The sequence below is a fragment of the Podospora pseudoanserina genome, chromosome 5, assembly GCF_035222485.1.
Source record: "Podospora pseudoanserina strain CBS 124.78 chromosome 5, whole genome shotgun sequence".
NCBI classification, from domain to species: domain Eukaryota; kingdom Fungi; phylum Ascomycota; class Sordariomycetes; order Sordariales; family Podosporaceae; genus Podospora; species Podospora pseudoanserina.
In genome coordinates this window covers 3,993,857-4,016,460 of record NC_085924.1, presented here as the reverse complement: position 1 = coordinate 4,016,460, position 22,604 = coordinate 3,993,857, and the positions used below count along the sequence as shown (strand labels likewise).

Below are 22,604 nucleotides of genomic sequence, written 5' to 3'. Positions count from 1 at the left end.
ACTCTACTTTAATAACCCTCGAAAAGGAGATTATATTTTAGAAAAGGTTTAATAGTAATGTTTAGGAATAGGCTACCTAACGCGACCGAAATATTATAGGACTTTTAATTAAAGAATTTATTAATCCCGTTACTTTTAATAATTATAAACGGTATATTATAAAATAGGTTAAGAAGTTTATAGCAAAAGATCTTAAAGAATTCCGTATTTAAATAGAGCGGAATCTTAATACCGATATTAATTTTATTTAGCGTAACGTAAGTTAATAGATATCGGTACGACTATCGTATTTATCTATAGCTATATTATTAAAAATATTATCCTTTACTTAATATATATAAAAACGTTTAACTACTTAGGTACTATAGGATACCTAAATACGCCGTATAGTTTAATAGGTTAATATTTAATTTAAATCCTTTCGAGCCGGTCCTATATATATAACGCCTATACCTAACGGTGGCGGAGGAGGAAGCTTCCTTCTATAATAATTTATCGCTATTAACGGGGAACCTCCTTTTAACTTTAATAACTCGAAGTTAGAGGACTCTTACGAGGATTACCGTAAAAGGCGATTACTTACGGATAAAGCCGGAGGAAGACTATTTAAAGGACCTCTAGCCTTACGTAACCGCCTCTAATTATTTAATCCCTCGGGTTAAAATAATTTTATTCGATTTATTTATTAATATTTTTAGGTACTAGTTTAAATTAACCCGGTATATATAGTAAAACCCTTAGCCTACAATAGTAAAGACCTTTTTAAGTTTAGGTTTTAATAACTTAAAGTAAAAGTATATATAGACTTTTACCCTATAGGGTTTCCTACCGACTAAGTTAAGATTAATTAGGTTAGATCCTTTTTTATTAATAAAGCTTAAATATAGTATTAGTAACGAATTAATTAAGTACGGAGGTTAGGCCTTACGGATATCTAAAGTAATTATATTATTACTATTTAAGAACGCTTTCGGGATATAGCCGAAAGGTACTATAACGCCTATAAAATATAAAAGCTTTAATATTAAAGAAATATCTTATAATATTTAACCGAGCTTATAGACCTTAACGAAGTAATTTAATAGTTAGGAATTACGTTTTAAAACTATATTTTAAAGGTATTTCCGGACGAAATTATTAAATTAATTTATTTAAAATAAGGAGGAGTCCCGGAGATAGATAAGGACTTTTTTTACGTTATTTAGGAAATTAATTATATTTATAAGAATATACTTATTAATCTTAGTATTTTAGTCGGTTACCGGGCGGAAAAAGATATACTTACTTCGACCTCGGAGCGCTTAAAGTCGGGCCCTCCCTACTAAAATCACTCTTAATAACCGTTAAATCTATTTTTAAGAAGCAATAAGGTACCCTTTAAGGCTTTAAACGTTAAACCCGATTTAAAAGATATTAAATAAGTAACCGTAAAAAAAATATTAATAGAAATTTCCTAAAATAATATCGATAGGTATAAAAAGGACGGGTCTATATACTAGCGATATAGCCGTAATAACTACTATACCCTCGCCTACTTCGCTAAAAAGGATATCTCTAGTAATAACTTTCCGTTAGCCCTCCCTAAAGTAGCTAAAGTTAAAAGGAAGGCGGAGAAAGAAAAGAAAGAAATAATACCCTTAAAGAAAGTACGAATTAATACTATTATAATATATTTTAATAATAATAACCTATTAGTCTTCGAGGTATATAATAACGATATATTTAATACCGAAACGGGTTTTTATTAGGCCGCTTAACTACGCTAATAGGATATAATCGGCCTATTAGCGTTATTATTACGGGAGTTAAGTGCCCTCGCGAAGAAAATAAAAATAAATAATTACGATACCGGCCTAAGGTAGGGACTAGGCCTATCGTTAATATAAATATTATCGAAAGTACTAACGCGTACCTTCGGGAATACCCGGTATATATTCTTTTAGATCTTAGTAATACCGTTCCTATCTTATTAAAGGATATAGCTATATATTTCGCGATTAAGACCTTCCGTTACCCTCCTAAATTCTACCTTTAATCCTTTATTAAAAAAGGAAATATTAATAAGGAAATATTATATACCGATACCGTAGTATTTAGGTACTTAAAAAACTACTTTACTAAATTATAATTCGAAGTTAATAAGCTCGATATAAAATATAATATTATCCTACTATACTAGTAGCTTTAAAAATACTAATTAATTAGCTTTTACGATTAAAATCCTATAAAGATTATATTTACTATTCCTATATACCGCGAACGATATATTAGTCTATCGGTATTTAGGAAGGCTAATAAAATTATTTTTAACGTTAAAGACGATCGAAGCTTTATTCCCGAACGCTTCCGGGACCTAATATTATTAGTCCTTTATAATATATTTAAAAGGCTACCTAATTATAAGCCCTAGGACTATACGATCGACTTAATAAATAGTAAAATATTACTATAGGAGCCTATTTACTCCCTTAACGGTAAAGAGCTTAAGTTCTTACGTATATAGCTAAATAAAATGCTAGCCGAAGGAAAGATTAGGCCTTTTAAGTCCCTTTATAGTGCTCTACTCTTTATAATAAATAAAGACGCCTTTATCGAGAAGAAAAGAACGTATAAAGACGACCTTCGACTAGTAGTAGATTAGAGAGTACTTAATAGTATTACTATCTTTAATAGGTATCCTCTATTACTTATTAATAAGTTATAAGATCGTTTTACCGGAGCTAAGTACTTTACTAAAATCGATTTTAAAAGTAGATTTAATTTTGTACGAATTAAGGAGGGAGATAAGTAGAAGATAGCCTTCCGCTACCGTTACGGTCTTTTCGAGTTTACGGTTATATATTTTAGGCTAATTAATACCTTAGTTACCTTCTAAGCTATAGTCTATAAAGTCTTTAGTAACCTAATCGATATAAGGGTATTAGCGTACGTTAATAATATCCTTATATACGCCGAGACTATAGAGGAATATAACCGGCTTACGAAAAAAGTATTACGGCGGTTAAAAGAGAATAACTTTATTATTTTAATAAAGAAGTATATATAGGTTATAAGGTAGGTTAAGTACCTTAAATATATTATTTTTAAGTATAGGATCTTTATATCTAAAGAGAAGGTAAACTATATTTTAAATTGGGAAAGACCTATTATACTTAAGGTTACCTAATCCTTTATCGGCTTCGCTAACTTTTATCGACGCTTTATTAAGGGGTTTTCTGCTATTACTTAAGCCCTTACGGTATCCTTAAAGCTCGATATACATTAATAAAAATAAATATAAATTATAGAAATAATATTTAATAGGCTTAAGGAGGCCTTTACTATTACTCTTATCCTTGCTTACTTCGACCTAATAAAGCTAACGGTCCTAAAGACGGATACGTCTAACTTTGCCTTAAGTAAAGTAATGTCCTAGAAAGGGAACGATAGTAAGCTCTACCCGGTTACTTTTTACTTTAGAAAGCTTACTAAACTAAAAATAAATTATAAAATATATAATAAAGAGCTATTAACTATAGTCAATTGTTTTATAAAATAGTAAAAATACTTCGAAGGGGCAAAATATTATATCGAAGTATATTCCGATTATTAAAACCTAATATACTTTACTATAGCGAAGGTCTTAAATAGACGCTAAGTAAGGTAAGCGTAAAAGCTCGCCGCCTATAACTTTATTATTATATATCGGTCTAAACAATTTAACGGTAAAGCCGACGTACTTTTAAAACTCGATTAGTATCGGCTTAAAAAAGGGGAAGATAAAGATTAGCCGATTACTTCGGTTTTAAAAAATTATTACTTTTTACCGTTAAATAAAGGACCTTCTTTCCTAGTTTCTTCCGTAAGGCTTACTAATATATTAATTACCTCGGCGTAAAATAACGATTTCCTTACCCGGGTTAAGATAGCTATTAATAGAGATACCGACTATATTAAGAATCTAGTAATACCGTTTAAAAATAAATACGAGGACTACGGTCTACTATACTATAATAACCTATTGAGGATCCCTAACGACCTAGCATTGCGAAAAAAGATCTTCGAATCTAAATATAATTCCGTTATCGTAGGTTATTTAAGTATAAATAGGACTATCGACCTTATTCGACGTAATTTTTAATAGCTAAGTATAGATTAGGAAGTTCGCGAATACGTACGAAAATATAAAAAATATTAATAAAATAAGTACTTACACTATAATACCTTCGGGTTACTTTAACTAATAAAGATTCCGTAAAAGCCGTGGAAAGCGATCTCTATAAACTTTATTACGGATTTTTTATTATTTTTTAAGTGTAACTCGATTTAGGTTATTATAAATATATTTATTAAAATAATATACTTTATTCCTTTACGTATAGAAGCGAAGAAAACTAATAACTTAATTTAGATTTTCGCGCGCGAATACTAACGACTTTACGGCGTACCGGTAAATATTATTTTTAACCGCGATTTACGCTTTACCGTATACTTTTAGAAGGACTTTCTAAAGTTCGTCGGTATTAATAGCCGTATAAATATAGCCTTTTATCCTTAAATAGATAGATAAATAAAAATCGTAAATTAAAAATTAAAGATATATCTCCGCGCCTTTATTAACTACGAAATAGCTAATTAAAATAAATTACTTTCTATAGTAGAATTTACGTATAATAATACCTATAAAATACTAATAGGTATATCGCCTTTCTTTATTAACTACGGTTATTACCTTACCTTTAATAACCCCTCGTCGAATACTATTATTTATAACCCTTCGAGCCGGCTATACGTATACTAAATAACCTAAGTTTATAAAGAAGCGTAGAATTCTTTAGAAGATACCCGTAAGCGTATAAAGCGGTAAGTAAACTCGAAGAGAAAAGAAATACTTTTGTTTAAATAGGATTAGTTTATAATACTTAACGCTAGGTATATTAAAACCCGTCGACCCTCTAAAAAGCTAAATAAGAAAATATTAGGCCCGTTTAAAAGAACCTTTCGATTAATAGCCAACTAAACCTTTCACGCAACCATAACAACTAAAACACCTTAAGGCATAAAACCGATACGAGGGCGAGTATAAGAAGGGGGAAATACCGGCAAAAGCCAACTACCTGCAGGCCCAATAACACCGCCGATAACTGCAAGGGAGGGTAACTGAGAACCTCTCATTTAAAGTGAGGCAGACAAACAGAGGCATGGCGGTTATCAAAGGAAGGCCACTGGCCAGGAGGATATCGAAGGACTTAGCGATGGCCTGAGGCCAACAAGGGCACGGGCCACGCGAGGAAGGATAAAATACGCGTTTAGAAACACCAAGACTGTATCTCTTCTTCTTCTTTTCGGTATCACAGACTTCGAGGCCATTGAAGATTATTAGCCTGAATTGAACCATGAGTTCCAAGCCCTGATATTACAGCCCTTGTCACAGTTGGTCCGTAATAATTGGCTAGGAGCGTCCCGCGCCCCGTGCGTTGGTTCTTGAGCCACGATTGTGACAATAAAGTATCTATTTAACTGTTTTTTTTCGCTGTATTAATAGATGCTATATATGAGTTTGATTTAAGAGAAGGATTAGTTACATTTATTAAATATTCCAAAAGAAATCGTTAATAAAATTAAAAATATAAAGGGAAATTAAACGGGATATTTTTTATTAATAATATATTTTTAATTTCAATAATTTATTGAAGTATTACTTATTGAAAACCGTAGGTAATAGATTTGTTTTTATATTTGGATTTAGTTTCAAATAAACATAATAATGTTAATATCTAAGAAAATAAAATTTAAGGGTATAGTATCTTGTTTAGTAAGATTCTAAAAATAAAGTTTTGAAGAATAAAATTAGAATAAAAATTAAATTAAACCTCTATAGACTAAATCAAAAATACATAATCTCTGATATACTTTAATTTTTTTAAAAAAATATGTTTTAATTTATGTTATTTAAAATTTAAAATAAATAATAATAATATGTTAATATATAATTCTTTTATTAATTAAAGTTATGTATTTAATTAACTTTATACTAATTAAATTGCAATAATTACAGTAAATCGGTTATTATTAAGTAAAAGTTTAAATTTGATTGGCTCTGAATATATTATTATTATTATTATTATTATTATTATCGTTATAAAAAACTAGATCTACTTCAATACTAAAGTGGAAAAAATGGAGTAAATAGATAACTTAGATTTTTGAAAGGATTATTGTATTATTTAACTAGTAATTTTGATTTATACTCAATGCTGGAAAGAACAGTCTTTATTACTCAACGTTGGGGGGGATTAAGGGTGGTTTTTGATCGCCGTGGGGCAGGGCAATGACAGGTAGGGGCTAGAGGGGAGGTTTGCATAAATTGATGAAACTTGATGAACGTTGCAATCAAAGGTGAAAATGAATCACTGAACTCTTTCGGTGATGCTGAAGTGAAGTATTCGTGCAAAACCCGTCTCCATGGCTTACGGCCTCATGGTTGTGTCGAACACAATCTGGAGAATCACCAGTTACCTACACATCACAGCAGGTTTAACCCATATTGTCCAGTCTGCCTTGTCTTGTTTCTTCAGCCTCCTCGACACAAACCCCAGCCAAGGAAGTAATCCAGCAAAGTCGCATCAGGTGTGGATGCGTCAGCGCGTAAGACGGAGCTTGGAGAATTGTAGCATTCTCATTCGCTGAGGAGTCGGCTTATCCAGGCACACTCATACTAAGTGGGCAACTTCTCAGCAACGCCCACAAAACCTCAATCTTTCAGCTGCAGGTGTTGTCGTTATCTTGGGCAGGTCAAAAGCCCTTCCCAACTGCACCTCAGATTTGACTTGTGCAGCAGAAGTGCTGAAAATGATAATGGTGCTTCAGCCAAATGGCAACATTTAGCGCCGTGCTATTTCTCCTCTTCTTGGGCTTCGTCTTTGGAGAGGATGACAAAATAGGCTGGCAGCCTGAACCCAATGGGCGGGGTACCTTCTCTCTTGTCTTTTCATGTGTCGTTACCCTCACACTTTGCGTCTTCTCAGCACTCCACCTCAACGTACCACCCGAGTCTCACAGTAACAGCCTTCGGCTTCAGTTTCTTGACAAGGCGAAATGGGTCGTCTACGGAATCTTCGCGCCTGAGGTGGTTGTGGCTACAGCAGCAGCGCAGTTCATTGTCGCTACCTGGCTGAAGGGGCAAATCGAAATTGATGTCAAGAGTCGGGGTGGTAACGGGCAAGTCTGGGATGTTGGGCAGTGCTTCTTTGCCGTTATGGGCGGCTTTGTGGCTGATCTCCCTGAGTCTGCTGGGATGGATGTCGATGGAAAGCCGAGGCGAGTGACTGTTACCGCTGAGGGTATCAGACTGTTGTCGTTCTTGGGGGATCTGCCTACCATTCAAGAGTCTCAGATTAGGGATAAGAGCAAGGCAGATTGGCTGGCAAAGAGCATTGTTTGTTTCCAGGCTGGGTGGATGGTGATTCAGGTGATTGGTCGAGCGACAAAGCATCTGCCAATATCTTTGTTGGAGATCAACACCTGCGGGCATGTTGCTTGTGCGCTGGGTATCTACCTGCTGTGGTGGCACAAGCCCTTGGATATTCTGGTGCCGACGTTGCTCCCAGTTGATGAGAGAAGGAGCGAGGCGCTGGCGCTCATGCACCTCTGCTCGCCAGAGACAAGTGGCGTGGATGAGCATGGAATCATGGACATCAGGTGCTTTGTGCATGTGGTGGAAGACGAAGATGATGAAAGGATTTGGAGACTGCCAGAGAGTTATCCATCGCCAGCACTTTCCTCGCCAGATCAAACACCCGCACTTGTCTCGCAGACTTCCCGTCAAGAGCTGTCAGAACTGAGAACCCACCTCTCCATCGGGTCCCCTGGCTCCAGGAACCCAGCTGCCTTCCTCGGCTTTGGTCAGCTCTGGTCCGAAACCGACACGGCCACAGCTGAGAGCAAGAGACCACCAAATGCAAGAAACACCAGTTATCGCTACCAATTCAACCTGAACGCACCCCTGGTCTCCCCTCAATGCCTCGATTACTTCAAGCCTCCATACGACACCTTCTCCATGCGACACAGCCGCTACTGCCGCCGTGGCTTCCCCGATGCTCAAAAACCTCCCTCCTCCACCGACCCTACCGCGCAAACTCGACCATTAATCCCCCCTCCCCTCCTCCAAACCGCCTCCCACGCCGCCGACCGCCTACGCACCCTCTGCTCCTCCCGTCCCGACTACCAGCCCTACTACTTCACCCTCGGCTTCGGCCCCAAACTAGCCCACTTCTTCGGCGAGGCAGATTACCTCGCCCCTCACATAGTCAACTTCCCCTCTCTCCATAAACTCTCCCTTGGCCAAGTCAACATCCACCGTGACCGCCTCCGTGCCGTACTCGCTGCCACAGCCGCAGCTTATGGAGCGCTGCATTGCTCAGCGGGCTTCAACAATTTCGAGACGTTTAGCTTTGTTGCAGAGGCAGAGAGGATACTGTGGATTGTTTCTGCGTTGACGATAACGGCTTCGGGTGTGGTGTTGTGGGGTTTTTTCTCTGCGAGGCAGTGCTGGCCTGGGTTTGATGGGTGGGTTTCGGGGGTTAATCCTTCTATGCCGATTACTTTGACGGGGAAAGATGGCAAGGGGCGGGGGAAATTGGTGAGGTGGGGACGGAGGTTGGGGGTGTATGTGGTTTTGGGGGCTTTGTGGTTGCGAGGGTGTATTTGGTTGTGGAGGCTTTTGTGAGTTTGAGGGGGGCGCCGAGGGGGTTGTATGAGACGGTGGAGTGGACGGAGTTTTTGCCGCATTTATAATCAGCCTGGCTGATCTGAGGATGGAGGGAGTGAAGTTTGTGAACGGTTCCCACGATCGCAGGTAGTCCTGAGGATTATGCGTTTGTGAGGCTGTATATGGACCCTGAGTAGGTTCGAGATGTACCCGCGCCGACCTGTGGTAATCTCGGGGTCAAGTGCAGTGGTCGCACGTTCGTTTTATGTGTGATGTGTGTGCATGGATGTTTTGTAGCATATGTACACCAAGATCTATAGAACGACCGGCTGAAAAGGCTGCTATCCCCAGAAAGCTGTGTTGTTGCCATTCCAAATATTCTAGTGGTCCGTGGTACTGGACACCAAGACAATAAGAACGGTGCCATACCTAAAAGTCTCGGATGAGTACACACCAAGGCTACGCAAAAGTCTTGGGCTCGAGAACTCACGTTGCACCTCCCAACACCAAGTCCATGATCCTTGACTTGGTTAAGGCGAAGAGTATGACGAGGTAAGAGATAATGCATGCCATGACTACGAAGAGTCTGATGGACAAGATGTTGGTGAGATTTTCAAAAAACCACGGCATGATCAGTAGGAGTGTGATCAAAAACAACAAAGTACTTTTGCTGTTCGTTTAACCCATGGGCCGGTATACATAAAACCATTCCGATCCGACAAAAGATTGTGATATGGGCTCTGCTCAATGAAGCCGTCAGCCTTTTACCTTCCCAGGGGGTAGGGTTAGTACGTAGCTTTCTGAAAGAGGATTTAAACAACTGACGAAGTTTGTCCTCCATCCATGACTCCAGGTGAAATAACGCGGTATCACCGGGCGGAGCCAAGCATGCGAGTTCTCCCTTGTGGGACATATACGATTGTTCGACCTTGGAAATGCAACCCGTCCCCTCAAGCTAGTTACGAAGACTTTGGACGTCTCTGGGATGGCCGGGCGCAAGCAATAGCGTGCGATGAGTTCTCTCCACGAATGCATCATACTCGGCAAGAGAGGATTCGATTTCTGACAAAACATCTTGTCTAGCTGGATTCTGATCAAGACGGCTCATCCCGAGGAAGAGCGGAGAGGTTTCTTCTTGGTAGATTTTATCGAGTGTCTGTTCCAACACGCAGAGCTTATCCTTCTTCAAGAGCATAAGCCTAGCTCTGATCTTGGTGAACCGCCGGCAAATAAGATAGGGGTCGTGAGTGGACAGCAGTGCTGTGTAACGTGGATACCCATTTCTGACGTCCTTGACTGTGCCAGTTTCGGTTAGTCTATGAACAGGTCATACAACGCCATGATTTGAGATTGTCAATACTCTTTTTCATGCCGATGGTGTGGTTCGGAAGTGGAGGTCCTGGAGAAGTGTTCCCTAACGCGAGAAGATAAAGAGAAAGGGGCTTCATTTGACTGAGTGCATGCAAGTGCTTGGGATTAAATGCATTGAACTGTTTTGACTGAAAACATTTAGCGTTTTTTGTCCCAGATTCGTGGTCTCTTTGAACAAATCTGTCAGCCATGCTCAGCCGCTATTCTGACGGGTTTTTATACATACCTACTCAATGCATGCCAAGCAAGGGGCACTGCCTCCCGTGACGTCCAGTGCTAGACTGCCTCACCAACCAGGTGTTTTCTGCAACAGATGACGCATGGTCGGGCAGCAAACTCTTCTGGTAGAGGTCGTGGAAGGAATTTATTTTCGAACCTTTAGCATACCAGTCCACAAAAAAACTTTGCTGTTGCTTACCAGGAAGAAAGAACCCATGACCAGTCACGAAGAGTATGTAACTATCTCATCAAGGTGAAAGGGCAACCCGGTCCGAAATGGAGAGGAGATAGATGTGGATGATCTGGCGGCAGCCTGATCAAATGTGGGTTATGCGGGAAGCGGTGTGTCTCGGTGGTGGCCCGGGTCGTGGGCGCTGGAAGCTTTTGGCAGTCTGGGTCGGGCTGCCATTCTGATGAATACATGCAGCAACCTTCTCCTCAATTAAATTTGCTGTCTTTTCCACGGTAGTCGAGCTAATTAACCATATTCACCACCCTGTTATCATTCGATGATCCTTCTGCGGAGAGAAGGCGTCTCTGTACAACGAATATCACTGACACTAGCATCTGCTGTCATTTGACTCGGCGATACCCAGCAACGATTCTATAGAATTACCAGCATTCCTAGAGGTTCAAGTTCGAAGCCATGCACAGGCTTCTCGCTTCGCGATCCTCGTCGGCATCAACTCCAACCCTGACAAGCCACTCCAGGGATCAGTAAACGATGTTTTGGACATCGGGGCATACTTTCAGTCAGCAGCGCCAGATGCCTAAATTCAACTATTGACATGCACCTCATCAAGTACTAGTATCCACGCACAAAGAGCGAGCCTCTGTCCAGTTGGCTGAAGCAACGTACCGAAATTTTGTGGCTGCTATAAACACGGTCAAACAAAAGGGCGGGAGTGGTGACTTTGTCTACATCCATTTTTCTGGGCATGGGACTCGATGCCTACCGTACGGCTCCTTCTCCAGGTCTTCAACTGGAGACTTGACTTTGGCGGTCTTACGATAACCGGGAAACCCCAACTCGCTCAGATTTCTCCGAGGATCAAAGTTTGGGCAATTTTTGAAAGGGTTGGTGGATAAGGGATTATTCGTCACGGTTGTCCTAGTCTGTTGCTTCTCTGGTAGCTTCTATCGTGATGATGACCTCGAAGTCCGATTCGTTCCTTTCAGCCATGTCGCGACGACCAAGGAGACTGGGGAAGCGTCAGTACGGGATGACATACAGCCATCAACAATAATCCGGGATGCGTTGATGCAGTACAACTGGCTCTTGAATCCCACGAGGTATGCTGTGATGACTGCAAGCAGCCCGCACGAGAAAGCCCATGAGTTCGAATTTCCTGATGGATTTCACCATGGAGTCCTCTCATACTCTCTGCTCAAGGCTCTTCAGGAGTATGGTGGACTCGGGAAAAGGCAACGGGATATGTACAGCTATGTGAGGGCCAAGGTGCGGGAGTACTGCTCACGACAAAGTCCCGAACTTTATGGAAGCAAGCATCGGTCTTTCTTCGAACATTCCGCCTCTACAACGAATATGAACACCTCAGCATTTGTTACAATTACGAGGCTCTCGGACGGGACTCTCCAGATACACGGTGGGCGAGCTCATGGAATTTGTCTAGGAGATGAGTTTGGCATCTGTCCTCCATTTACGGAGGGACGACTCGATCGAAGATCATGTGTCAGGCAGGGTCATCGGGACCGCTAACATCATTACTTCAGCCAGAGCGAGGCTATACTGCCCAAACTGGATGGTTTGCAGTTCCCGCAGGAGAGCCGCGCTTCGAAAGTTTGCCATATGGGTCCCCAACAGTCTCCATGCCAGTATCAATGGACCAAAGCGCTCAGGGAGCAATCTCTGGAAGGTATCCCAACGAATGGCACTCACGAGAAGCCCATTGCATTTAACGTCCTTCTCAGTGATGGTAACACGAAATACATCATCAGGGACGCCCGCATTCAAGAGGTCGTCAGTAATTTATCCGATCTCCTTGTAACTGAAGACCAAGAACTCGATGCCAACAACGTAGATAACGTACATTATAAGCGAGCGACCAATATAAGCGAGCGACCACTTTTTTCACGCAACGCCTAACCTCACCCTCAAAACCTAATTTTCTCAATAATCCAAAATGCCATCTACTTCAAAGGAAGCCTATATAATCTTAGCCCTTTAGGCTCTTTAAAATAATAAAAACCTAAGTGTATTAGCGGCAGCCAAGATATATAACGTCGATCGCAGTACGCTTAAACACCGACGCGCCGGCCGGCCTGCACGACGCGATACTATGCCCAAATCGAAAAAGCTTACTTAATCCAAAGAAGATACTATTATTTAATATATTATTAAGCTATATACGCGAGCTTTTCCACCAAGATTATATAGTGTAAAAGATATAGCTAACTAACTATTACGCGTACGCGACGCGCCCCCTATTAGTAAACTCTAGGCATATAACTTTATTAAATGCTAGCTAAAGCTCCGTACGCGCTTTACGCGTAGATACGACTACCAGAGGGCCAAATGTAAGGATCTAAAGATTATTAGTAAGTAGTTCGCGTTTATACGGAATATTAAGGCTAAGTATAGTATTATAAATAACGATATCTATAACTTCGATAAGATTAGGTTTATAATAAGTATTATTTTCGCGGGTATAGTAATTACGACCTTAGACGGCCTTAATAAGGCGAAATTAGCTTAGCTTAATAACCGCGAATAGGTAACGGTAATTTAAGGAGTTAATACCTTCGGTTAGGCTATCCCTCCTTTTATTATTTTAGCTACGTAATACTACTTTACTAATTAATATACTAAATATAACCTACCGTTTACCTAACGTATTATAATTACCGATAATAACTAGATTATTAATCCGGTAAGCCTAAATTAGATTAAGTACTTTAATTACTATATAGCGTTTTATATAAAAGGTAATTACTAATTATTAATCCTCGACGGTTACGAAAGCTACTACTGGTTTGGGGTGCGGCCACAGGCCTAAGGGTTTGAGTAAGGAAGTGGGGCTCTCGGAGGATTCGGGGGTTCAAGGGTCATGTATATAAGCGGTCTGCTTCGGACATTCTATTTTAGACAGGACATCGACTTTTATTTCTTCATATTTTTGTGCCTTGCACGCGTGCAGGCAATTCTGGCCCTCTGATCAGGCCGATCAGGTGCTTATTATGTGGTCTGCGAGCCCATAGAGTCTTTTCTTTGTCCTACGTGGAGTGCGGCCTGCGAGCGAGCCACTGCCACGCAGGTGTGTCCATTCAGAGACCCTGTTGAGGGTATATTTGTGGTGTTGTGGTTGGTTTGTGTGTTTTCTCACCATTTCAATATACGGAGGAACTGGCTGGTGTAGATAGACAGTTCCGAAGTATGCAATACAAGTCACAATCGTTAGTATCTAGACTATTGTGATTGAGACAAGCTATTGCTGTACACTATTTAGCTGTACTGAACCAGAATTGTTCAGAAGTGCCTTCGACCAGTATTCCTTTCAAAGGTTCTGGATAGGGGTTCGTCACACTATTCCCCGTCCTGATTAGTTCTACTAACGATTGACTGTGCGTGTCGTACCCCACACGTAGTCCGTCCTGCCTGTTAGCTTAACTGCAACACCTGTTGACTTTCTTAACAGAGCTTTTTATGATCTTTTGAAGGCTATTAGTAAAAGCGTTTAAACTATTTTTAAAAGTGTTTAAATTATATTTGGTGTCCTTCAAACTATTTTTGAAGACCTATGAATTGACCTTCAAAGGCATGTTAACCTACTCAAGTGTCATAATTATATTGTGGCAAGAGTGTGGAGGTTGTGGAGCAGACGTCACATTTAGCGGCAAGTCTTGGCAACAAGGGAAAGGAGCTTGGGCCACCTCCAAAGTCGCACCCAAGCTTCATCGTCATCCCAATGAAGCCTCGAACTTTTTTTAAAGATGGCAAAGTCAACACCGCAACCATGGCGCGAATACCCACCACCGAGCTGAGAAAATACCTTCTAACCGGCCAATTAACCCGCCGCGGCTGCCTCCATCTTAGATCATCCACCCTCGCACCACCAATACTGCCCCTCCGAACCTTGTCCACCACCCCTCCAACCCCCTCCGACCAGCAATCCCAGATTATCCCCCTCCGCAAACAACTCAAAGACCAAGCCAAAGCCGCCAAACTTTCCGGCTCCCCCAAGAAAAAGCTAAAAAAATCCGACAACCAAACCGTCCCCGGCTGGGACCTCACCGTCGGCATCGAAATCCATGCCCAACTCAACACCCCCTCCAAGCTCTTCTCCCCCGCCTCGACCCCCAGCGGCAGCTCCGACGACGCAGCCCACCACCACCACCCCAACACCCACGTCGCCCCCTTCGACCTCGCCATCCCCGGCTCCCAACCCTCATTCCAGCCAACAACCCTCATCCCCGCCATCCGCGCCGCCCTAGCCCTCAACTGCCACATCGAGTTCATCTCCCGATTCGACCGAAAACACTACTTCCACTGGGACCAACCTTCTGGTTACCAAATAACGCAGTATTACCACCCCTTTGCCCGATCAGGTTCGGTAACCTTGTACCCGCGAGATGGCATCGCAGCAGAAGACGGGGAGCAGGTAACAGTGGGGATAAAACAAGTCCAAATGGAGCAGGACACGGCCAAGACGCTCGCGCAACCTAACTCGACGCACTATCTTGATTTCAACAGGGTGGGTGTGCCGCTGGTGGAAATTATCACCGAGCCGTGTATCCACCGCCCTGCCACAGCGGCGGCATTTGTGAGGAAGGTGCAGATGCTGCTTAAGAGCGTGGATGCTTGTGTTTCTGGGCTGGAGCAAGGTGGTTTACGAGCGGATGTCAATGTTTCTGTCAAGAGGACTGGGGAAGAAGCGCTGGGGACGAGGACGGAGATTAAGAACTTGAGTAGTTTTAAGGCTGTAGAGGATGCGATTATTGCTGAGAGGGATAGGCAGATTAGGGTGTTGGAGGAGGGGGGGAGGATTGAAGGGGAGACGAGGGGGTGGAGCCTAGGGAGTGTGGAGACGAGGAGGTTGAGGGGGAAGGAGGGGGAGGTGGATTATAGGTATATGCCTGATCCGGATTTGGGGCCGGTGGTGATTGGGAGGGACTTGGTGGAGAGGTTGGAGGAAACAATGGGCATGTTGCCGGATGAGGAGGTTGGGGTATTGATGGGGAGGTTTGGGTTGAGCGAGAGGGATGCGATGGCGTTGATGTTGATGGAGGGGAGGTTGGAGTATTTTTATGGGGTGTTGGAGGAGTTGGAGAGGATGTTAGGGGTTGAGGCGGTGGAAGGGGGGGAGCAGAGGCATACAATGCTGGCGGCAAATTGGTGTCTGCATGAGTTGGGGAAGTTGGCTGAGGCGGAAGAGGTGGGGGAGGCCGCTGCTGAGGAGGTCACCAGTCAAGTGCCGGAGCAGGATTTGGCTGCCATTTTGTTTTACTTGCATCAGAAGAAGGTCACGGCCAAGGTGGCGAAGGATTTGCTCTGGGATGTTTTCCGGGGAACGATTGCGACTGGTGGAGTGACTGAGCAGATTGACAGTCAAGACTTGTGGTACAAGGAAATTACCGAGGCAGACTATGCGGCCATTGCTGATGAGGTGATCGAGGGCCAGGAGAAGGTGTTGCAGGACTTCCTCAAGTTTAAGCAGGGAAAGAGCAAAGCCTACCCCCAGGGCAAGCTGGGATTCTTGGTCGGCAAGATGATGAGGGCTGGTCCCGAGCAGGGAAAGGGGATGGATCCTGCTTCTGCTGAGAGGGTCATGAGAGTGAGGATTGAGCAGGTGTATCTTCCAAGACTGGAAGAGGCTCAATAAGTGTGATTTGTGTACGATATATGGACCGACAGTGACTTGTGGAGGTCCACTTGAGAGCAGGAACGCCATTCACGTTGGCTGTAGCGTTCCGTCTATTGCCTGGGAACATATACTCATAAATCCGTGATGGGTAATTGCAACGCAGTCAGTGAACAGACGAGAACAAGGGAGGCAGTACGAACCTCGTCGGACGAACAACCCAACGCTACTTCATCTACGCTACCCAACAATGCAACAGGCGTAGTCTCCCACACCCTCCCTCGCACATCCGGGTGCCATTTGCCCAGGCATCACTTATCTAGACATCACTGATCAAGCGATTTGGTCAATCAGACATTTTTATCCAGATATTCTTTATGCAAATATTGACTATGCAAACATTACTCATACAGACATTGTCGTTGTAGGAAATCCTTATGTGTGAGGCATCAACCGTCACAACATAACTTATTCCGGCACGACTCATCATGACATTACCTTACCTGTCCAGGCATGATTTATCCAGGCACTTCTCATCTCATAAGATACGGCTGTCCAGGATTCGCTTGGTCATTGAAACATTACTCTCGAAGGCATCACTTACCCACACATCTCTCATCCAAACATCACTCATCCAAACATCATTCATCCCCACATAGTGCACATGAACCAATGTTTCAATGACAAACCCAATCGAAAAGTACATTTCCCTGTCAGTTTGTTACCCTGCACGAAATACCTTGAGAGTGTTCTCATACACTAACACAACCCCATAACGAGACCCCGTCTATGCGCAACCACCAACCAGTTATCCAAGACCCAAAAATTCAAAGAAACCCCCATGTAGGTACAGCAGGTACAAAAGAAACTACCACCTCCTAGGAGCCTGAAATCTCACTTAGATACCAGAGTCCTCCTGCGGGTGAACAGGCGGCCAGCCCGTCCACCTCTGGCAAGTCCGCTCAAACTCATCGATGTCCCTCTGCAGCAGTCCGCTCCTGATCTTGCTCTGGCTCTCAACAAATTCCAGGGACAAGCCCTGGCTGGCGTGCCAGGCGATGTGACAGTGCACCAGCCAAGCACCGGGGTTGTCGAGCTCGAACGCGATAGCGAGGTAGCCGCGCCCGGGGAGGACGGCGACGTCGCGGCGGGAGGGGTTGGCGGTGTTGAAACCGGAGGTGTCGCCGTTGAAGGTTGCTTGGGGAACTGCGGCCAGTACCCAGAAGTCGTGACCGTGGAGGTGGATTGGGTGGGCGGCGCTGAGAAGGAGCGTTAGTCAATGATGGATGGTGAGGGGAAAGGGCAGGGGAGAAACTTACCCAATCTGAGTTTGGTCTTGGATGATGAGCACCTGCCACTGCTGCTCACCGGTGCCGGAAGGCTGCACACCCACCACGTTGTAAGGGGTGGGGAAGATGCTTTCGTTGTTAAAGACGTGCTCCAGCGTGGGGTGGGACGGGTCGAGGTGCAGGGAGGAGGTATTGAGCGTCCACTGGAACCACTCCGCGCCGTCGACGCCCTGTGGCCTGGTGCCCAGGTTCTCGAGGGTGGTGTTGAACATGTTTGTCACGTTCAGTTCGAGATAGGGCTTGAGACTGGCGAGAGGTTCGCCGAGGCAGCTGGTGGAAATGGTGTTGTGGTTGGTGGAGGAGGGGAGTGCAGTGCTATCCTCGTCGTAGCGGACAATGCCGGTGATGCTTGCAGCGTTGAGGTTGGGACCGCTGCATCCTGCGATGAGTCCGGCGCGGAGCCAGTAGTTGCCGTCGGCGGTCTTGTTCTTGGGTTTGGCTGTGACGACGATATCATATCTTTGGCCCATGGAGATCTGAACCGAGTCTGTGGTGTAAGGCTTGATTGGGACAAGATCTTGGGCGATAACAGTCAGGTCATGCTGATCAATGCTGAAGTCGAACACTGAGTCAACAGCTGGGTTGACGAGACGGATGAGATATGTTGTGTTCTCCTTGAAAATGATCTCGTGCTTTGCACCCTGTCCAACGCAGCGAGCGTCGGTGGCAGGGTTGCAGTTAGGAGTAATGGTGTTGGTGCCGTTGATGAGACCTGTTTCAAGCGTGGGAGGCCTACCGCCCTTGGCGACAGTACTCCAGAGATGGAATGCCTCGGTGTGGCCCCAGTCAGAGAGGAACAAGTTGCCAAGGTCAACCTCATAGTCTGCAGTAGCCGGACCATTGAAGATCATGCCGCCAAAGAGACCTTCAGCGTACTGCAGAGAGAAATGAGAGTGGTACCAAGTCGAGCCATATTGGGTGACCTTGAACCGGTAGGTCTGGGTGTCACCAGGGCGGATACCACACTGAGTAACGCCAGGCACGCCTATCAACACCCGTTAACATTATGATCCCTCGTGGGGGAGTAGTATGAGAAAGTCAACATACCATCATTAAGAGAGTTATCCCTCATATGGAGACCATGCCAGTGAATGGCTGTCCCGTTCTCCAGCATGTTATTGGTGACATGGATGACAAGGTCATCACCCCAATCGGCAAAGATCGTGGGGCCAGGAATAGTGCCGTTAAAGGTCATGCATGTTCGAAGGTAGCCGTCAGGGGAGCAGTCTCCCTGCTGGACAGAGAGCCAGTACTCCCTGGTGTTTCCGGTGTTGGGCCAGGTGGTGTAGTAATTGGTATCGAGACCAAACTCTCCCCAGCATTCACGGGAAGTCGGAGTGTTTTCACAACCCTGACGAGGCTTCAGAGGTGTGAGATGAGGGTTCGACTGCAAAGAGTCAAGAGGAAGGGCGATAGCCGTGACGGCTGTAAAGAAAGCCCCGAGGGCAAGAAGCGTCTGCTTCATAGTGTCTGATGGACCGGCTGGTCAAGCAAAGTAATGATATCAAAAGAGTGTAAGAAGTAGGTAGTATTCCGAAGGCTCCTTCTCAGCTTGAAGATGTGAGACAAAGGTGTTTGATAACGCGCACATGGCCATCTTCTTATACTCGTGATGTCTTCAACGAAGGCGTCTTTGAAATCAATATTTCCTCCAGGGTATAGGAAGGTTTCCGGCCAGCCCGATAACTCCATGTCCACGAGGATAGCTTCATCCTGCCTCATCCGCAACGGCGGACCGATCATGCCACCGCTCCAGGCAGACTTCACAGAAAAGGGAAGCATTGGTGATGGTAATTTTAACAGCGCCGCATTCGTCCAGAGCGTGGGGATGGCGGTGGTGGTCAGCTTGAGCACGCACCCTGCGGGATCAAAGAGCCGTGTCTAAGCATTGTCATGTTTGTTCCTGGACGACTAGGTATCAGTGCCTGATACACGATGAAGCTGTCGAGGAACTTTGTGCCGTCTCGTATATACGACATCAGCTCTCGAGGGCTTGTCATGGCTGATGTTGATACCAGAGGAGGCGCTAGATGTCAATAAAAGCTGCAAGGTGACGATCCTTTCCTTGAATGGTGACAAGCTCGGATTGGGTCTTTGCTCCCAGCTTGCGGGTGCCCCTATTGTTCAGACGAGGGACATGGGGCCACGTGGTACGAGCCGCGGAGTGTACCTTGCGTCAACGTTAGGGTCGCAATATGGGATGAAAATTAGGGCCGCGCGGGGGGTTACACATTCCATAGTGGGTGACTGCGGATAGGAGTCAGAGGGCTTTCGTGATGGGAACCTAGTTGGTATCCAAACTACCCTGGGTATGGAGCAGAGTTCGGTGTGAAGAAGGATTCGGCCGAGCGCAGCGCACCCGCGAGCTGTCAAGGTCAGTGTGGCGCGGGAGCCGTTTTTGTCGGGAGGAACAGTACCTAGGACCCATGGCTCATGGGTAGGAAAGTAAGTAAGCAGTAGAGATATGTGATATGCGGCTGCACGTGGCTGCTCCCGGGAGCAAGTGGTCCTTGTCAACCTTGCCAGAGCGTCATCGTTGTTCGTGTTGGTTTCCAGGGCTCTGGCATCGGTCACACAAGATCCGGCGAGCTTCTTCTTAATCACATGAATCAGGTCGAGATCTCAGTGCATGAGTAAGACGGCTGCATATCGCATCCGACGTCTACTTGGCCTACAAACGTCCCTTATGCCAAGGTTGAGGTTAGTCGTACAGACCTAAATCCGAGCCGGCGCCACCCGTCATCTCATCTTTTTAAGTTCAAACGGCCAACCTTGTTAGTCTGCTATGGGCGTATTGATTATTGAGCGTTACGGCGGCTGGAAGTTGACATCACACTATTGAAGAGCTTACGAATCCTTTCTCGAACCTGTCCATATTGTAACAGCCCACCACTAACAATACCCAGGGGTAACTATGGTGGTTCGCGGAGTTAGCGATGGCGTTGTATTAATGCTGTGAGAAACAAGATGTATATCACCGTCGCAATATTCATCTATTTTAGGCTCGTAAGCTTCTGGAAGAACGATAGGGGTTCGGCATCCCTTAACGGACTCGCTGAAGTGCGAAGCCCGGCTTTGATCTGCATGGGGTGCCACCGTCCCAACGCCAGCCTGCGGGACGTGTCAGTTCGCTAACATCCTTCCTGCACGGTCCCAACGTCGCAGTGCGAAGAATGTAACCTTGGGATGCCGGCATTCTGTTCGTGTTCTCTGAGGGAGATTGCACCTGCTCCTTCGCAAAGGGTAAGCACTGATTGGTTTCAAAATTCGAGAAGGGGGCCACGCCCATCAGCGACCAGCTTTTGCTGTGTGGCTGAGGAGCAATAGGACCCATCGGCAGCTTGTTCCGAGGAGACTGCAAAGTACAGCCATGCGATTCGGTGCTATTAGCTTATACGCCGTGGCGTAGCTATGACCGTCACTTTCGTGATTGAGGGATTCATCGGGTATGTAGATCGAAAACTGTGTTAAATCCGCAGCTTGATTTCTTTGGTCTGGGTCCGATCCAGCACGGTTACCCCAGGTCCCCCCGCCTGTCAAGATTGTCGATCTTTAGCTGTCAATTCGTCACTTAACCTATGGGCAGGGCTGAGTTGACAAGAGCAGAACCGGGCGCCTGGAAATCGCTTATTGCTTGATATTAAACACACTATATTTCCCACAGCATAGCCATCGAGTTCCCTGTTCTTAGACTGCAATAGCGCGGCACAAAAAACCTCCTTCAGAATCCCCAACGGCTTCTTCCATGCAGTCCCTGATGCCACATGATCCTTCCTATTTTCCTCGCTTGGATGGCTTGAAAGGTCGAACTACCGACTTAATCTATTTGACAGGACCACCTTATTATTCCCAAGCGAACGGATAGCTCGGGGTTTTTTGGTCTCGTGCCGTCACTGCAACAGTAGCATTGAACGTGACTGACAGTTGGGAAGAATTGCGCTAGTGACCTCGGAGATAGCGGAATAGTGCAAGAGAACTCGGTGAGTGTATCACCTTCTTCTAGCGAGTGGGACTGGTAACCCAGTCTCACCTCAGGTGTTGAGCTTGCCGTCCTGACAGTCAAAGGAGTGACCAACTTCAATGCTGTGAAACCTAGCCCACAGGATATTCTAATTGATCGCCATGTGAAGTAGGTCATCAAAAGGGTCAACGAGGGCATCCAAGCTGCGGTTCCTGACGATACCTTCCGTACTAGCAAATGTAGTGTAACACCCCCTCTGCAATCCGGCAAACAAGGCAGATACCTATCGAGGGACTGGTGATAATCTGGATCATGCAGATACGGAGTCAAACTCGATTGCCGAGCTGCGAGTTATAGGAGGAGATGGATGAATTCCACAAAGGCCAGGTACCTCCGCTATCTGATGGGCTTCATGCTGAAACCCAAAGGATGATTTCAGTATCGTTCCCACAAACCGCCCTCATACCATCACGCCATACCTAGCAACAAACAGACACATTTAAAGTATGTCGTACCAAGCGCTTACGCAACATCATCTAGAGCCCCATGAACAAGGTATAGGCACTCGTCCCTCTTTGCCTCCAACGCTAGATGTCCTCAAGTCTAAATCTGGCTCCATCTCTACAACCCAATAACCAACTTATTTTCTCAAATATTGCTGACGGCATAGTGACCAACGCGTCAGTACTTTTAGAAAAGCTGATATAATTTCTTCTAGGGCAGCATCGGGACATGGCTCTGGGACTAGAGTGTCGCATCAATGCTGTCGTTCCACTCGGCACTTGCCAATATGAATGTCACACCATAAAGTGCCAAATAAATTGTCGCCCAACAGGATAATTCTTGCTCTGCCGGGTGGGTAGGAACCGTCCATTGTGTTACCTGCCAGGTTGAATATGTGTATCGAAATGTGAATTTGTGCGCGAACAGATCTTTCACCATCTACCCAGCGTAGAAACCTGCCAACGTTCCTGACTTACTGCCCATAATCGTCTTCTACATACCCCTCTTTCCCGCTTCCTACCCGCCCCGCCCCCTACTTCCCCTTCCCCTATTGCCCCCGTCCTCTATTACCCCTCCCCCGATTACCTCCCCCCCTACTGCCTCCCCCGCTAGAGTTGCCTCTTCCACCGTTGCCAAGGCTAGCCCAAATCTGCCAGCGTTCTCGCATTCTCTTGGTAAATCCATGCTCAAAC

At 44.8% G+C, this 22,604-nt stretch overlaps 3 protein-coding genes across 3 annotated transcripts; 2 read left to right on the top strand and 1 right to left on the bottom strand.

Annotated features, from left to right (window-relative positions):
- Nucleotides 1-6,853: 6,853 nt before the first annotated feature.
- QC764_509895 (uncharacterized protein) lies at nucleotides 6,854-8,707 on the top strand (the record flags this gene model as incomplete). Its single annotated transcript, XM_062948244.1, has 1 exon — nucleotides 6,854-8,707. One exon carries the CDS (start codon nucleotides 6,854-6,856, stop codon nucleotides 8,705-8,707), a length of 1,854 nt encoding a protein of 617 aa, XP_062799661.1.
- A 5,498-nt stretch (nucleotides 8,708-14,205) lies between these two features.
- Nucleotides 14,206-16,119, top strand: QC764_509870 (uncharacterized protein; the record flags this gene model as incomplete). Its single annotated transcript, XM_062948243.1, has 1 exon — nucleotides 14,206-16,119. One exon carries the CDS (start codon nucleotides 14,206-14,208, stop codon nucleotides 16,117-16,119), a length of 1,914 nt encoding a protein of 637 aa, XP_062799660.1.
- A 629-nt stretch (nucleotides 16,120-16,748) lies between these two features.
- QC764_509860 (uncharacterized protein) lies at nucleotides 16,749-20,305 on the bottom strand. Its single transcript, XM_062948242.1, has 3 exons — nucleotides 18,495-20,305; nucleotides 17,418-18,432; nucleotides 16,749-17,357 (listed from the first exon to the last, which is right to left on the bottom strand). Exons 1-3 carry the CDS (start codon nucleotides 18,910-18,912, stop codon nucleotides 16,997-16,999), a joined length of 1,794 nt encoding a protein of 597 aa, XP_062799659.1. The 5' UTR covers nucleotides 18,913-20,305; the 3' UTR covers nucleotides 16,749-16,996.
- Nucleotides 20,306-22,604: the final 2,299 nt, after the last annotated feature.